Here is a 19,318-nt window from a genome sequence, read left to right as displayed (position 1 = left end):
TTCCTCCTGCTGGATACTTTTCCTGGTTAAGGCAATCCACATATCAAGAGGACAAGCTGAAACAGGGATCAACCATACCATCTCAAATCACTGTCACTGAGTGGATTGCATGATGAAGGTCATGGATTAGCTAGAAACGTTGGTGTGTTTTGGACTCATGTTTGTACAATAAAGGTCAATTTTAAAATTCAGAAGCTTGAGGAAATTGTTGTTTATACTATTTCCCCGACAGATGTTCCTACCGCAATACTATGCATGGGCTAATGGGAAAATCTAACAGAACAACATCATCAGATTTTCCTACCAATTGAGTATGCATGCTTTCCTGATGTCACAGGGCTCGTGAGGAAACCGGGAGTAATAATTTCCATATCCCCTTTCAGATTTTCCTACCCTTCAAAATATGCATTAGCATAGTGATGCCAGCGCGTTCTATAGATGTTTTCGAATCATTTGTGGAATGCAATGACGTAGTTTGCGCATGAGCAGTAGGGAGGGTAGGAAAATTTGATAGGTAGAAAATTTTGAGAGAACACCAGATCTAGGTCTAACTTAGACAAACACATACAAATCCAAGAATTTTCAACACAAGATCATGTAGATAATGCTGGACTTGATGCTGTTTTACACAAAAACATCTGGATCTTGCCAGCACCCTTTTTTACACCAAGAAAATGGTGTGTAAAAATAGCATTGGATCCAGCAGTGTCTATGTGAGTTTGTGTGGAAAATACTTGGATTTGTGTGTATCTGTCTAAATTAGACATGGATCCAGCTGTTTTTATGTAAAAAAAAAAAAAAAGAGTTGGTTCTTGAAGGATCCAGATATTTTTGTGTACAATAGTGTTGGATACAGCAGTGTCTGGATGTATTTGTGTGGAAAACATTTGGATTTGTCTGTGTCTGACGAAAGTAGACATGGATCTGGAAGATCCGGAAGTTATTCTGTAAAAAAAAAAAAAAGAAGTCAGTTCTGGTAGTATCCAGATATTATTGTCTAAAATAGAATTGGATCCAGCAGTCTCTGGATGTGTTTGTGTGGAAACACTTGGATTTTTGTATGCCTGTCTAAATTAGACATGGATCGTCTGTTAATAATGTAGAAAAGAGTTGGTTCTGGTAGGAGCTAGACGTTTTTTTGTGTAAAATCTAGATGTTTTTGTGAGAAGTATTGTTGTATCCAGCAGTGTCTGGATGTTTTTGTGTGGAAAACACTCACATTTATGTGTGTCTGTCTAAATTAGACATGGATCCTGCTGTTTTTCTGTAACAAAGAGTCAGTTCTGGTAGGATCTGGATGTTTTTGTCTAAAATAGAATTGGATCCAGCAGTGTCTGGATGTGTTTGTGTGGAAAACACTTGGATGTGTGTGTCTGACTAAAGTTGCGTTCGGCAAACGCCGAGACCCAGCACCAGTTAAATCCCCTGAGTGATAACGTGGCGCTGGAAAACGTCACGGTTTTGGGAGAGTTAAGAAAACGCTCCCAAGCCGAGTCATATGGAGCTGAGACGTTCAGACGCTTGCTCTTTTCACTCCGAGCGATACCAACAAGCTGGAAGCACTGGGACTGGTGTCATCTGAGCGTTCAGCGAACGCCCAGCACCTCGCTTGGAAACCTTCCCCGACAGCTCCAAGCGAGCCTGGGCTCGCTGGAGGCGCTTGCCGAATGCGGCTAATATTAGACATGGGTCCAGCTGTTTTTTGGTAAAATAGAAAATAAAGAGTAAAAACATAGAAACAGATATTGACTGCAGATAAGAGCCATATGCCAAGGAAGTCTGCCCGATATTACCTAACAGTATAAACTTATCTAGTTCTTAGGATAGGCTTATGCTTGTCCCACGCATTTTTAAAGTCCCCCACAGTGTTTGTCTTTACTACCTCTTGAGGAAGTTTATTCCATAAATCAATTACTCTTTCTGTAAAGTAGTGCTTCCTCAAATTACTCCTGAATCTACCGAGTAGGTTCTGGCAGGATCCAATTAGTGTTGTGTAAAATAGCTTTGGACCCAACAGTGTCTGGATGTGTTTGTGAAACTTTGTGGGGATGTGTGTGTTAGTGTAACTTACACATGCATCCAGCAGGAAAAGGAGACTCACTTCCGGGTTTTGGGATAACAAAGTAATTATACTAAGTATGCAAGTTTTAAACAGTTACGTATTATTTATTTCAAGGTGCATAATTGTTTTTTTACACAGAGCATAAACTTGCAGCATTATTTTATAGTCTGATCAAACTACCATTGTACGCTTCAGAAGCTAATAAAGCGACTGTTACCCATTTGCCCTAATGCACCATGTCTTCTCCATCTTTATATACCATATACAGCTACGTCACACAAAATATTCCTAACATCACTTGTTTAGTCAGTAACTCCGCCTCGGACCGTTACCTGACGGACGTCATTACGTATGCCGGTAGGCGCGAAGTTTTTGAAAGGGTAAGAAGACCGGAAAGGGTATGTCCAATGTTTATATCGCTATATACTTATGTAACTTTATTTAGATAGTTATTATCTTTAAATGTATTGCTCGGTGTAAAATGAATCAATTACGCCCGTGGCTTAATACTTTTACCCCAGTATTTGCTAGAAAAGGTTATTTTGTGCACTGCATTGAAGCCTTCTCTCGCATACAGCGGGTTAAGGAACAGTCATCTGTAACGCTTCTAAATAAATAGAATTTTGCTGACAGCGGCATTTAAACGGCCGTATGCTGTGTACATATTGAGGCGGGTAAAGGATGTTGTTCTATACGGGTTTATTTTGTATTTTCTGCGGTTTTGAAATTTCCTGTGTAGTGTTGCTTCGTCATAGTGCTCGTAACAATGTTACATTTATATTAAAATGTGCATGGGATACATTTGTTTTAGGTTACATTAGGTGAGGTATTTATTGGGATTTAAACGGTCTGTCATTGGCATAGACTTTGAGCAGACAGGAGCTGGGTCTACTGCAGTTTGATTTGACTTGAAATCTTGCTGTCACTTAAAGTGACAGTCAACTCAATTTTTTATTGTTTAAAAAGAAAGATAATATTTGTATTACCCATTCTCCAATTTTGCACAGAAAACATGTTTATTAATACAATATTTACCTCTTTGATTACCTTGTATCTAAGCCTCTTCTGACAACCCCTTGATCACATGACTTTTATTATCTTTTGACTTGCATTTAAGCCACTTAGTGCTGTGTTGTATATTAATGTTGGTTGTGCAAAATGGGGATCTGGTAGTAAAGGCATTATCTATGTATTTAAAAAATATATATATATATATATTTTGTTTTGACTGTCCCTTTAAAAGTGCAAAACGAAAATGATTTAATATGTTAGGGCATTTTATTATTACACTATTGCTTGCATATAATGGTTTAACCCCTGCAAAGGAGTTTAACACACAGTTAAAGGAACATTTTCTCCCCTTTAATGTGTTCCCAATGGTCAATTTTACCTGCTGCAGTGTATTTGTTTGCAAACAGCTACTTTTACCTGCATTTGTTATTTGCTACTTCGGGCTAGATATATCAAGCTGAGGCGGACAGGGGCGCATATACGCGCCCCTGTCCGCCGCAGCTCGCCTGAGGAATTTACCATTGCACATGAGCGCTATTTTGTGCTTGCGTGCAATCCCGCCCGCGCACAGCCAATAATGCGCGGGCAGGAGCTGTCAATCTCCCCGGTTGGACTAGACCGCAGAGATTGAATTTCGCCACCTTAGAGGTGGCGAAAGGTTAGGAAAGCAGCGGTCTGATGATCGCTGCTTGTTAAATACGACAAGCAGGTTCTCTTGCGAGAACCTGCAACCATAGGGGCTCAAAGGCTGGCGAAAGCCTTTGATAAATTGACCCCTTGAAATAGCTCCAGAGCAGCAAATCATTAATGGGCCCTTGGCCTAGCTGAACTCATCTGGTGAGCCACTGACAAGAGACAACTTAATTGGCAAGAGCTATAATAATTTATCTCCCATAATGCATTGCTGCTTCTGAGCAGATATGCTTTTCTCTTGGTAAACTTTCCTGAAAAGCATATGTACATTTGATAAAAAATGTTAAAGGGACACTAAACCCAATTTTTTTCTTTCATGATCTGATAGGGCATGCAATTTTAAGCAACTTTCTAATTTACTCCTTTTATCAATTTTTCTTCGTTCTTTTGCTATCTTTATTTAAAAAACAAGAATGTAATGCATAGGAACCGGCCCATATTTAGGTGAGAACCTGGGTAAATGTAAGCCTCCAATAAGCAAGCGCTATCCATGGTGCTGAACCTAAAATGGGCTGGCTGCTAAGATTTACATTCCTGCTTTTAAAATAAATATAGCAAGAGAACAAAGAAAAATTGAATATAGGAGTAAATTAGAAAGTTGATTAAAATGTCATGCTCTCTTAATCATGAAAAAAAAAAAAATTGGGTTCAGTGTCCCTATAAGTGTCTTGAAATTGCATGCTCTATATGAATACATGTTTAATTTTGGGTTTTTATTACCCTTTAAAGGGACATGAAATGCAACAACAAAAAATATATTCAGAGCATACAATTACCAACATTTTTTTTTTTCAAATTATCTAAATTTCTTATTTCTCTTTGTATTTGTTGAAAATCATACTTAGGCAGACTCGGGAGCAGCAGCGATAGGGGTCTGCACGTCATTGACTGATGTAATTAGATCACCTGATGCGTTCATCTTGCTCCCAGTAGTGCATTGTTGTTACGTCGACAAAGGATGCCAAAAGAATTAAGAAAATGTGATAATAGAAGTAAATTGGAAAGTTGTTGAAAATTGCATGCTGCATCTAAATTATGAAAGGAATATTTTGGGTTTTATGTCCCTTTTTAAGTTTTGTATAAATATGTCAACCTATGTCACAAGGATACACAGATTGGTCTACAGCACTGTTTTTCAAACCTGTCCTCAGACCTCCCTAACAGGCCAGAATTTGTGGAGATCTGAACTGGAGCACAGGTGAAATAATCAGCTGACTAGTTAACATTAATATTTTACCTGATCTCACCCAAGGAAATCCTGAAAATTATTCTTATCATCAGGTATTTATAAAGCGCCAGCAGATTACACAGCGCTATACAATTAATAATAAAACATAAAAGGGATGCATTACATACACAAACAAGTACAGTATTGGGGTACATTACAGTTGTAATAATTGAGTTATACAAAGGGAGAGGAATGCCCTGCCCTTGAGCACAATCAGTAGTAGTTCACTTGAAATGCAAAATCTGAGGACATGTTTGAAAACCAGTTGTTCTACAGCACTTGAAACAATAGTGAATTATGTATTTAGCATTATAAAAAGTACATTAGGAGGTAGGGTTGGGAACAGAAATCATATAATAATAAAAATATTTTTAGAGCACCATCATATTTTGCATATTTAGAATAAAACAATTGTTAAACTGATGTGAAAATATTAGAAAAAGAAACAACAAACAAAAAAACCCTAAAAATACAGTTAATGGGAATCTCCTGATATAGGCTCTGTCCCTGAGAGAGAAAGAAGCAGTGGCCCAAGCTAGAGTTGCACTTCTATTATAACTGACTGCCTCTTTACAGCAGGTGCTGGAACACGTTATCTATTTTTTTTTCTTCTTTTCTTGCGTGTGTATGTGATTGTGTATACATGTGTACACATAAACATTAACTTAAAGGGCCGTAATACCCAAGTGTTGAAACACTTGAAAGTGATGCAGCATAGCTGTAAAAAGCTGACTAGAAAATATCACTTGAACATCTCTATGTAAAAAAGATATATTTTACCTCAAAAATTCCTCAGTAGCCACATCCCATTGTAAAGGACTTCTAAGCAGCAAATCAGTATGTCTGTCCCGGGACAGCTAAGGGAGTGAGCTTCGTGCACTCTCATCTTATTTCCCTATTCAGTCTAAGGAAGTTTACTATGAAATCTCATGAGATCACATTAAGAGTTCATGACCTCAGCACTGCTGATGCTGATTGGCTGCTGTTCATTTCTTCATTTATTTTTTTTTACCTGCAGCTGAGCTTGCTATCAACTTTGTTAAATACTTTGTAGACACACAAATATGTTAAATTAAATCATATATTTCTTATAATAATAATATGGATCAAATTACATATTTATTAACTATTACAAATAGTCTTACAATTTGTTTCTCCTAAAAAGTGAACTATATTGATATTTTTCCATCCCTATATAAAAAATTTGATTACAGAAATAAAGGAAGCAGAAACCATCTGCTGATTATAAACTCCTATTAGAAGGAATTTGTTTATGTCGCTGCTCCCACTGATCATGTGCAATCTAGGACAAAATCTAGTTTTTATGTCAAGGATTCCTGAAATATGGTTAAAATAAAGATTATCTTTATATAACCAGTTTGTGTTTTCTAAATGCTATTCTTTCCTCATATTTTCACGCATTTTGATTGAGTATATTCTGGTTGCATCAGACATTGTGAATAGAGAGACAAAATCAACATAGAAGTTGAAAAAAGTATGCATCTATTTAGCACTTCATTCTCCTTATCTGTGATTATAATTTTAACATCAATTGGGGAATGAGGTTAGGTGATTGTAGTTAAAATTTAACCTTTATTGATTTTATTAAAAGAACAGAACACAACAACATAAAGTTTAAAAACACAAAATGATTTAGACCAGTAGAACGTATTATCTAACCACTCCTTGGCGGTACTAGTTTATAATAATGTACCCCTTTTCCCCTAAATGGAGAAACACAGGGTTAAATTTAAAGTGTGGTGATCTTGTCACCTGATACGTGATGAATGTAGAGATGGAGTTTTAGAGTCTCCTGAGAGAGTGAATTTTTCTATAATTGATCTGTATTAGTATCACAAACATGTCAGAATTTAGCTGTGGTTATATTTGTAACTTATTCACATAAGTGTCAGTATTGCTCAAATATCTATTTTGTGCTTACTATTGTATCAAATCTATTATATTAGGTCATTGAAATCCTAAATGGATTTATGCTGGATATAAATATACACAAAGATATGTGCTTTAGAATTCAACGTCTATCAAAAATGTAGTGAGAAAGAACTAGTGTTTATCCTTCTCTTTATTAGAGTTAGCTATAATGGTGGTGATTTTACTATCGATATAATTTCACTCTGACTGGGAAGCAAATATATAGGAATAAATGTGGATAAGGTAACTACAAATTATATAACAATGATTGTCACAATGTCTTTTGTCAGTGGCTCATACCGTCCATTGTGCAATACACTTCCCTAGGATCTTTGTTTTTATTAGCAAAGATTTATGGTAAATATCATATTTAGATGATTATCATCAAGGATATTATTTAAATGTTAGGTGAGGTTCCACAGTTATGGTAATTATGTCAGATACCTGATAATTATTATAGTAAGATGTCTCAAGTCAGTGACTCTATATATTCATTGATTCGATAAAAATCGCAAGCATCACACTTGTGAGAGTGTAGGTAGATTAAAAGGCATGCTGCTGTTAAATACAATATTCTTGTTATATTTATATTGCCTTATACCAGCAATCTCACTTGTATTTAGTTTTTAATCTAATAGTAAGCAGCAGATGACACACACTGGTTTTTAGTCTATTAGTTCACTTATTAACTCAATATCACTCTGAGGACAATAAAAGCTTTAATCTTGACGATGTGCGCTGAATTATATTTAATGTACTGGAGTTTAATTAAACCACCATGTTGTTGGAAGTACTTTCCAAAGAACTCCAATGGGTTATACATTGTAGCTAAATTGTTGCATAGAAGCAATGTACCAATATTGGCAATCGTATGTGAACCATATGAAGAGGACTGTTAAACTGACAGCCTGGATAACCACTAAGAACGTTCCTGTTAATACAGTGTGTATGTAAGCACCTATATATATGGCGCTTAAATGTATCTTTGTGGTTAAGATACTTAGTGAAGGCTGATGTCTATTTAAACATTATATTTCATTACAGGTTTACGTGCCTAAGTTGCACATCACGTAATATTGCAATATTATAGCGTTATTTAAAGTGAGAGCCACCTGGATGGCACTATTGGAGATTATGTTTGTATGAATAGTTAATACTATGGTCAGTTTGTAAGCCACTTGTCGATAGAGCAAACACTGATTTAACTAAATATCACACATATCTCAGATTCACACCACAGTTAATTTCTATATTGTAACTAAATATCACACATATCTCAAATTCACACCACGGTTAATTTCTATATTGTAACTTGGTACATCGCTATGTTGCTATCAGAAGGAGTGGTAACAACTAGTTCTACTATATTTGCTTGTTAACAGCCATATTACTGAATTTAGCGGTCTAAATTATTTGCTAAGTTTAAAAATAATGGGGGTTGAAAAGAGGTTCAACACCCTCCCCTGACATGTTTCGTCATCTTAGTTGCGGCTTTTTCGAAGACATTGTGAATACTCTGCAGTGTTCTCCACAGAAAGTTTTGCCAAACGGGTAGCATTATAAAGTAGCTGTTTAAAGGGACATGAAACCCAATTTTTTTCTTTTAGAAAAAGCATGCAATTTTAAACGACTTTCTAATGTACTTCTATTATCTAATTTGTTTTATTCCCCTGATACTCTTTGCTTAAAAGCATATCTAGATAGGCTCAGTAGCTGCTGATTGGTTGCTGCACATGGATACCGCGTGTGATTGGCTCACCTATGTGCATTGCTATTTTTTCAACAAAGGATACCAAAAAAATGAAGCAAAATAGATAATAGAAGTAAATTGGAATGTTGTTTAAAATTGTATTAATCTGAATCATGAAAGAAAAATGTTGGGTTTAGTGTCCCTTTAAGGCATTGTAATCCTTTGCAATATTATAAAATATTTTGTAATTTACAAATGTTTTGCTTATGCTATCCAAAGCACAAATTAATTGCATCATTTAACATTTCATGATAATTTGTGAAACAAGCATTTAAAAAAAATATTAGCTATTGTTATCTTAAAATGATGGTAAATCCAAGCGTTTATCAAATACTAGGAGTTACTATCACTAAAAATCAAGTAGAGTTTAAGTGATGAGATATGTAGCACAGTGCTAAATTCAGTGGCTCCGGCCACCCACGGCACATCGCTCTCCTTCAATGAGGTGACGTTTGCACCTCTGAACCAATAGCCATGCTTGTCAACTGACAGTGTTCTGTATGCACACACGGCTATTGGTTTAGAGGTGCAAGCGGCACCTCATTATTAGAAGAGCGATGTGCCATGATTTTTAGTTATGGTAAATCCTAGCGTTTGTTAAACGCTTGGATTTACCATCACTTTAAGAGCTGGTTTAGGAGAACACTGCTGTGCTATGATTGATGACCCAAGTTAAGCAGACATGTAAGGCTGTTTTGTGTGGTAAGTGTAGCTGAAATTTATGGAAGTAACAACCCTAGGGAGAAATTTAAACACACAGAAAATATTCAGTATTTTAGACGTTTACCTGAATCTGTAAATAAATCAGTTTTTTTTTGTTTGTGTGTGGAGAGAAAGTTATTGCTCTGGGATTTAGGATAATCTTATTAGTTCATATATATCATTTTGGAGTATCAGAATTTCAAGACATTGTATATTTTTATCCAGGCAAGATGAGTATCTCTACTCCTCAGTCAGGGGGGCGACACCATCAAGATACCCCAGACAGTGTATATCTGTCACCTTCTACCAGGCGGCAGCCAGGCAGTGCAACTGGGACCCCTACACTGCAAAATTTTACCAGCAATGATGATGAGAAGGAAAGAAAACAGAGGAGGAAATCTCGGGTCATTGACCTTCAGCTCAGTGGAGTAGACTCCCCTGCATCCACAATATCTCCCTCCCAAAGGTATTTTTTTTTTTTCCTGGCAGCCTAGTTGTAGGTAAATTAAATTAAGACATTGGTTTCATTGTTGTGCCACATTTTTAGTAAATATATTGTAAATATCGGCAGCATTGTGTAGTATAAGGGATAGAAAAGGTCAAAAATGAAATCTGCATCTGTGCATTTGAATTTGAAATAGAAGTATTTTTGCAATATACTTAAAATGGCAAAAATGCTTCTAATAAAAATGTATTTTTCCCCCGGCTTTATACGCACATATGCCGTGAGGGCCCGTGCATCAGTTTTCAGAGTGTCAGCTGTGGCTTCTATGACACAAATGACATCTTCAGAAGCGATGCGCACCACAGCCATCTCTCTGAGCAGGCATGGTGTTTGAATACTGGTGCACGGGCCCTCACAGGATATGTGCGTATGCAACTGAAAAACCGTAATAACTTTTATTTTTTACTTCTTTTTTTTATGCCTCTAATACTACACAATGTTGTTCATATTGACAATATGAAGAATTTACATATTTTTCTAGACATAATCAATTTGCTAAAAATGTGGCACAACTTTTACTAGAAGCATTTTTGCTGATTAAATTATTTTTCAAAAATGCACATTTCAATCTTGACTTTTCTATCCCTTTAAGAGCCAACGTGTTCTGTTTACTTCACCATTTTCATTAATCTAACTATATTTTATTTAGCAGGGCGGATGAATCAACAATTTCTCTTCTACCAAAATTAACCAACAACCAGATTTCAGATCACTACTCCACTTGCATCAAGCTATCTCAAGAAAATGTAAGTTAACTATTTTAAACTAATTTAAATATATAATTTTTTTTATTACATTCACTTATTGCTTTTGATGGTTGGACTAGGCTAACATTACATGAATTATCTGTTTCTGAGCACGAGAAAGATATTAATGAACATAAATACATTAAAATATTTGTAACAGTAATAACTAATGGTTATGATGAGAAACTACGTGCTTGATAAACTGTAAAAGATGATTACTGAGCACCGAATTCATTGGTGCATGTGATTTTAAAGCTGTGTATTTAATACAGATAAAGGAGTTATGCAAAACAACATGGTTTATAGAAAGCTTAAAAAAAACATTGTATCCAAGAATAAAACGGTTCTACTTTGTCCTTTTATTAAAATTGCTGACTTCATGGTCTACTAGAAACCTTTATCTGCCTCACTAACTGACTGGTACCTCTTATGCCAGAAATGAAAAATAGTATTGTCATTTTGTAGTGTAGGGAAGCTCTTGGGATTATATTTATTACTTCACAATATATTCTGTGTATCTCTTTAAAGTGCACATGAAAAAGGAAAGGTAATGGAGATAACTTTTTTTTTATAGCTATAAACCAGCTTTTTAAAGGAACATTTGTTTATCTTTTGCTGAAAAGCAGGGACTTAAGCTCAGGACCATTCACATGTTTGGAGCACTATGTGGCAGCAGTTTTGCAAGAATCTTATCTATTTGCAAGAGCACTAGATTGCAGCACTATTTTTTGCAATGTAGTGCTCCAGACACATACTTAGATATATCTTTAACCTTTTAACGCCGTTAGAAAGTTGTATTCCGTCCGAATTTTGCTGGGCTTTAGCGCCGATAGACGGAATACAACATCCTAATCGCTTGGCTTTCCTGAAGCCACTGGCGCTTCCCTGATGGGATCGCGGTCTGGAGGTCGTGCCTAGCATCATAGGGACGCCCCCCTGACGCAATCCCATCATTGAAATCTCGTGATCACGTGCACGATTGCGAGATTTCAATTTGTTTACATCGGTACATTTGTTCCGATGTGGACACGTTAACCCCGGAACGAAAGTGTTAACAAAGAACAAAGCAAATTTGATAATAGAAGTAGGAGGCAAAAAAACCCCAAAGGGGCTTATTTACCTGAAACCCACACTAACTTTAATAGCTAGAATTCTTACCTTATTCAAATTTGGCCGATTAAAAATCAAATCTAATTTAGTTTCATCTACACCTTGCTGTACAGATGACATACCACACGGGTACTAAACACATATTAATCTAGCATATTTGTGTGGCGTATCACTAACTACACAAGCTAACAAAGAGCAGGAAGGGTAATCTTTATTTTATGCCTATAAAACAGAAAAGCTACACCTATTTGTCCATAAGTTGCTGGCATTGTAGGAGAGGGGATATTGCCAGCATGAGGAACCCATTTCAAAATGTTTACTAAACTGGGTCTGCATTATTTTCTAACCTGTTCAAATTACTTATAATTTAAATTTTTATTCAGGAGTATTTCCATTCATAATATGTATATTTTTTTTTTTATCTTAAGAGAAGGCAAAAATATGTATAAGTAAATATCATTCATAGCTTTATTTTGGTCTTGAATAAAGTTCTTATGTTAAAGGGACATGAAACCCCATTTACTTTAAGATAGAGTATGTGATTTTAAACAACTTTCTAATTTACTCATATTATTTGATTTGTTTTGCTCTCTTGGTATCATTTGTTGAAAAGGATACCTAGGTAAGCTCAGCAGTTGTTAATTGGTGGCTGCACATATATGCCTCGTATTATCGGCTCTCAGTAGTAAGTAGCTGCTCCTTCAAAATAGGATACCAAGAGAATGAAGAAAATTAGATAATCAAGGTAAATTTGAAAGTTGAATCATGAAATAAAAAATTGTCATTTCATGTTTCTTTAAGATGTGACTTGACTAGTAATATGGACCTTTTTTGAAGTTTGATATCTTTGCTGGCTAGTTATTAGTCCTTTAAAACTTTTTGGGAGTATAGTTAGATAAATTACATAAATAAATGTTGTCATTGAATAAATGGGTAAAATGTGGTATGTCTGCTTTTAAAAGTAATCCCAAGCAACAAGTTTGCTCTTTTTTTTTTTTTTTTTTTTTTTTTTTAATCAGTATTACAAGAAACATATTTTCTATTTCAGAAAATAACAACCAAAAATGCCTTTGGCTTGCATCTGATTGATTATATGGGTGACATCTTGAAGCAAAAGGACAGTGAACTGACCAACTTCAAGGTAAGGGAATGCTTCACTTATTCATTCTTTCATTTTGTTCCAGCATCATACTCCATTAAAGGGACACTAAATACTTTTCATGTACCTCTCTCTAATCATGAGTGCTACCATAATGGTATCCTGGTTACACTGCAGGCAGAGTTGCCACCTCAGCCATGTTTTCCTGGACACTTATGAGTTACACATGCTGCAGGGTGTGCAGGGAGCAACATGTATTGTGTTTCTGGACAGCACTATTTATATGCACTCTACAGATTCCTCCCTGCAGCATGTGTAACTTATAAGTGTCCAGGAAAATATGGCTGAGGTGGCAACCCTAACTGCAGGTATCTGAAGGAGAGTTGCTGCACATGTGTGAATAAGTCAGCACTGGAATCAGGGCCGCCACTAGAAATTTTACTTAACCATTGATCAGCCCCCCTCCCCCCTTGTGTAATTTTTAACCAAGTGACTAAAATGTATATGCACTTTATTCTTAAGTGTAGTCAAACTTGTAAATGTAGTAACACACAGACACATTCGTACTGAAACACACACTCACACATAAGGATTCACATATAGACACTCTAGCAGACACGCAAAGAAACACACTCAGACACAGACACTCAGCCCTTGTTTACATTAACCTGACAAGTAATGAGGTAGACTACAGTTTTGTCAAAAAAGGAGATTTACAAGACAAAATATGGAGTTCTGATTATCTTTTTGTCAACAAAGATGCTAACTATGTGATAAGAACAGCATGCAGTGGCTGAAAGGAAGGGCCCTGAACTGCCTAAACAATAATTTAAAGGTAAAGTGGTTGGTTGGTGACTTCCGGAAAGGTCTCATTAGTCTCAAAGTCTGTAGAAAGATGTGAATAATCAGTAAGGTCAAAATGTCCTAAAAAGGAACAGACAATGGACACAAATACAAACTTGCACATACACCCAAGGAAACACCCACAGAGACAGCCGCAGAAAACACACAGACATACACATTCACAGAGAGACACGCAAAGACATATACACACACACAGACACCCACAGAAAACACACAGACAACATACATACACACACACACCCTCACATAGACATCCACAGAAAACACACACACCCTCACAGACACCCCCACAGAAAACAGACATATCCACACATCCTCAAAGGCACCCACAGAAAATTAAGACATATGCACACACCCTCACAGAGAGACCCACAGGAAATGCACAGACATATGCACACACCCTCACAGAGAGACCCACAGGAAATGCACAGACATATGCACACACCCTTACAGAGACACCCACAGAAAACAGTCATACACACACACACTGCACAACGACATATGCACATACCCTCACAGAGACACCCACAGAAAATGCACAGACATATGCACACACCCTCACAGACAACCACAGAAAACACACACACACCCTCACAGAGACATCCACAGAAAATACACACCCACACCCTCACAGAGACATCCACAGAAAATGCACACCCACACCCTCACAGAGACATCCACAGAAAATGCACACCCACACCCTCACAGAGACATCCACAGAAAATGCACACCCACACCCTCACAGAGACATCCACAGAAAATGCACACCCACACCCTCACAGAGACATCCACAGAAAATGCACACCCACACCCTCACAGAGACATCCACAGAAAATGCACACCAACACCCTCACAGAGACATCCACAGAAAATGCACACCCACACCCTCACAGAGACATCCACAGAAAATGCACACCCACACCCTCACAGAGACATCCACAGAAAATGCACACCCACACCCTCACAGAGACATCCACAGAAAATGCACACCCACACCCTCACAGAGACATCCACAGAAAATGCACACCCACACCCTCACAGAGACATCCACAGAAAATGCACACCCACACCCTCACAGAGACATCCACAGAAAATGCACACCCACACCCTCACAGAGACATCCACAGAAAATGCACACCCACACCCTCACAGAGACATCCACAGAAAATGCACACCCACACCCTCACAGAGACATCCACAGAAAATGCACACCCACACCCTCACAGAGACATCCACAGAAAATGCACACCCACACCCTCACAGAGACATCCACAGAAAATGCACACCCACACCCTCACAGAGACATCCACAGAAAATGCACACCCACACCCTCACAGAGACATCCACAGAAAATGCACACCCACACCCTCACAGAGACATCCACAGAAAATGCACACCCACACCCTCACAGAGACATCCACAGAAAATGCACACCCACAACCCTCACAGAGACATCCACAGAAAATGCACACCCACACCCTCACAGAGACATCCACAGAAAATGCACACCCACACCCTCACAGAGACATCCACAGAAAATGCACACCCACACCCTCACAGAGACATCCACAGAAAATGCACACCCACACCCTCAGAGACATCCACAGAAAATGCACACCCACACCCTCACAGAGACATCCACAGAAAATGCACACCCACACCCTCACAGAGACATCCACAGAAAATGCACACCCACACCCTCACAGAGACATCCACAGAAAATGCACACCCACACCCTCACAGAGACATCCACAGAAAATGCACACCCACACCCTCACAGAGACATCCACAGAAAATGCACACCCACACCCTCACAGAGACATCCACAGAAAATGCACACCCACACCCTCACAGAGACATCCACAGAAAATGCACACCCACACCCTCACAGAGACATCCACAGAAAATGCACACCCACACCCTCACAGAGACATCCACAGAAAATGCACACCCACACCCTCACAGAGACATCCACAGAAAATGCACACCCACACCCTCACAGAGACATCCACAGAAAATGCACACCCACACCCTCACAGAGACATCCACAGAAAATGCACACCCACACCCTCACAGAGACATCCACAGAAAATGCACACCCACACCCTCACAGAGACATCCACAGAAAATGCACACCCACACCCTCACAGAGACATCCACAGAAAATGCACACCCACACCCTCACAGAGACATCCACAGAAAATGCACACCCACACCCTCACAGAGACATTCACAGAAAATGCACACCCACACCCTCACAGAGACATTCACAGAAAATGCACACCCACACACACCACAGAGACATTCACAGAAAATGCACACCCACACACACCACAGAGACATTCACAGAAAATACACACCCACACACACCACAGAGACATCCACAGAAAAAACACACACACACACACACATCTACAGAAAACACACATCTATATGCACACACCCTCAAAGAGACACCCACAGAAAATGCACAAAGACATATGCACATATCCTTACAGAGACATCCACAGAAAACACACAGACTTACACACCCACCCTCACAGAGGCATCGACATAAAATACACAAAGACATACACACACACCCTCACAGAGGCATCCAGAGAAAATACACAGGCATACATACACACACCCTCACAGAGACACCCACAGGAAAAAAATACATATATACACACACATAGTGACCACATAGTGCTCACGGGCCGCTGAACGGCAGTGGAGGAAATCACGCACCTTTGCTGATTTCCAACATTATAAATTCACCCTTAAGTCCTACAACTCTGCGCTCAGCCTGGCCAAACAAGTCTATTTCTCCTCCCTTGTGTCATCTCATGCATCCAACCCCAGAAAACTGTTCTCAACCTTTAACTCCCTTCTACGTCCGCCTGCCCCCCCCCCGCCCACTACCAACCTCCTGCTCAAACTATTGCTGATCACTTCAAAAATAAAATTGGCACCATTAGAAAAGAGATCTGCACCTCGCACCCCGCAAACCCAGCGATCCTACCCACCCCTTCTATTAACAAAAATCTATGCTACTTCCCTCCTGTAACAGAGGAAGAAGTCTCTGCACTCCTATCCTTGGCTCATCTCACAACCTGCCCACTTGACCCTATTCCTTCACGACTTATTCCCTCTCTCTCTGCTTCACTAACCCCTACCCTAACTTATCTCTTTAACCAATCTCTCACTGCTGGCACATTTCCTGACACATTCAAGCATGCGTCAATCATACCAATCCTAAAAAAGCCCTCGCTTGACCCCTCCACGCCTTCTAACTATCGACCGGTCTCCTTACTTCCCGTTGCTTCAAAATTATTGGAACGACTAGTCTATTATCGGCTAACTCAATTTCTCACAACTAACTCCTTACTTGATCCACTGCAATCTGGTTTCCGCCCTAAACACTCCACAGAAACCGCTCTTGCTAAAGTAACAAATGACCTGTTATCAGCTAAAGCAAAAGGCCATTACTCCTTACTAATTCTTCTTGACCTGTCCGCAGCTTTTGACACAGTTGATCATCCTCTCCTCCTAAAAATACTATATTAATTTGGCATCCGAGACACAGCCCTCTCCTGGTTTGCATCATATCTTTCAAACCGCTCGTTTTCAGTTTCCTTTAACAACATATCTTGTGATCCTATGCTTCTCTCAGTTGGAGTACCGCAAGGCTCTGTCTTGGGTCCCTTGCTTTTCTCTCTTTATACATCCTGCCTTGGAAAACTTATAGCCTCCTTTGGATTCCAGTACCACCTATATGCTGATACCCAAATCTATCTTTCTCCAACATAGGTGTGTCCGGTCCACGGCGTCATCCTTACTTGTGGGATATTCTCTTCCCCAACAGGAAATGGCAAAGAGCCCAGCAAAGCTGGTCATATGATCCCTCCTAGGCTCCGCCTACCCCAGTCATTCTCTTTGCCGTTGCACAGGCAACATCTCCACGGAGATGGCTAAGAGTTTTTTTGGTGTTTAAATGTAGTTTTTATTCTTCAATCAAGTGTTTGTTATTTTAAAATAGTGCTGGTATGTACTATTTACTCTGAAACAGAAAAGAGAAGAAGATTTCTGTTTGTGAGAGGAAGATGATTTTAGCAAACGTTACTAAAATCGATTGCTGTTTCCACACAGGACTGTTGAGATGAAGTAACTTCAGTTGGGGGAAGCAGTTGGCAGACTTTTCTGCCTGAGGTATGATGGCCACATTTCTAACACGACTTGGTAATGCTGGAAGGCTGTCATTTTTCCCTATGGGGACCGGTAAGCCATTTTCTTAGATTAAGTATGAGAATAAAGGCTTTATAAGGGCTTAAAAAACTGGTAGACATTTTTCTGGGCTAAAACGATTACTTGCTAAGCATATTTGACAGATTATAGCGCTTTATAATTATTATAATCTTGGGGATTGTTGTAAAAAAACGTCAGGCACTGTATGAACACCTTTTTCAGATGGGGGCCTTTCTCTAGTCATAGGCAGAGCCTCATTTTCGCGCCACTAATGCGCAGTTGTTTTTGGAAGGCAAGGCATGCAGATGCATGTGTGAGGAGCTAAGATACACTGAAAAAGCTTACAGAAGGCGTCATTTGGTATCGTATTCCCCTCTGGGCTTGGTTGGGTCTCAGCAAAGCAAATTCCTGGGACTGTATAGGGGTTAAATGTAGAAAAGGCTCCGGTTCCGTTATTTTAAGGGTTAAAGCTTTCAAATTTGGTGTGCAATACTTTTAAGGCTTTAAGACACTGTGGTGAAATTTTGGTGAATTTTGAACAATTGCTTCATACTTTTTCGCATATTCAGTAATAAAGTGTGTTCTGTTTAAAATTTAAAGTGACAGTAACGGTTTTATTTTAAAACGTTTTTTGTGCTTTGTTGACAAGTTTAAGCCTGTTTAACATGTCTGAACCATCAGATAAACAATGTTCTATATGTATGAAAGCCAATGTGTCTCCCCATTTAAATATATGTGATAATTGTGACATGGTGTCCAAACAAAGTAGGGACAATGATGCCACAGATAATAATAGTGCCCAAGATGATTCTTCAGATGAGGGGAGTAAGCATGGTACTGCATCACCCCCCTTCTGTGTCTACACCAGTTTTGGCCACACAAGAGGCCCCTAGTACATCTAGTGCGCCAATACTTATTACTATGCAACAATTAACGGCTGTTATGGATAATTCTATTGCAAATATTTTATCTAAAATGCCTACTTATCAAAGAAAGCGCGATTGCTCTGTTTTAAATACTGAAGAGCAAGAGGACGCTGATGATAACGCTTCTGACATACCCTCACACCAATCTGAAGGGGCCAGGAGGGAGGTTTTGTCTGAGGGAGAAATTTCAGATTCAGGGACAATTTCTCAACAAGCTGAACCTGATGTTGTAACATTTAAATTTAAATTAGAACATCTCCGCGCACTGCTTAAGGAGGTTTTATCTACTCTGGATGATTGTGACAATTTGGTCATTCCAGAGAAATTATGTAAGATGGATAAGTTCCTAGAGGTTCCGGTGCCCCCCGATGTTTTTCCTATACCCAAGCGGGTGGCGGATATAGTAAACAAGGAATGGGAAAGGCCCGGCATACCTTTTGTGCCTCCCCCTATATTTAAGAAA

General features: G+C 38.7%; 1 protein-coding gene across 3 annotated transcripts in view; it reads left to right on the top strand.

The window, feature by feature from the left end:
* The first annotated feature begins 2,399 nt into the window (after positions 1 to 2,399).
* Positions 2,400 to 19,318, top strand: part of NCAPH (non-SMC condensin I complex subunit H) — a 132,915-nt gene continuing 115,996 nt past the window's right edge. The window contains exons 1-4 of one of the 3 annotated variants that reach the window (XM_053717824.1): positions 2,400 to 2,442; positions 9,604 to 9,844; positions 10,536 to 10,629; positions 12,788 to 12,880. In XM_053717824.1, the coding sequence (XP_053573799.1) occupies positions 9,609 to 9,844; positions 10,536 to 10,629; positions 12,788 to 12,880 (423 nt within the window). In that variant the 5' untranslated portion in view covers positions 2,400 to 2,442; positions 9,604 to 9,608. Of the gene's footprint in view, positions 2,461 to 9,603; positions 9,845 to 10,532; positions 10,630 to 12,787; positions 12,881 to 19,318 lie in introns of all 3 variants that reach the window. The other 2 variants (XM_053717822.1, XM_053717823.1) reach the window with 2 other exon arrangements.

Source organism: Bombina bombina, chromosome 6 (genome assembly GCF_027579735.1).
Source record: "Bombina bombina isolate aBomBom1 chromosome 6, aBomBom1.pri, whole genome shotgun sequence".
Lineage (NCBI taxonomy): Eukaryota > Metazoa > Chordata > Amphibia > Anura > Bombinatoridae > Bombina > Bombina bombina.
This window is presented reverse-complemented; position numbering and strand designations above follow the sequence as displayed.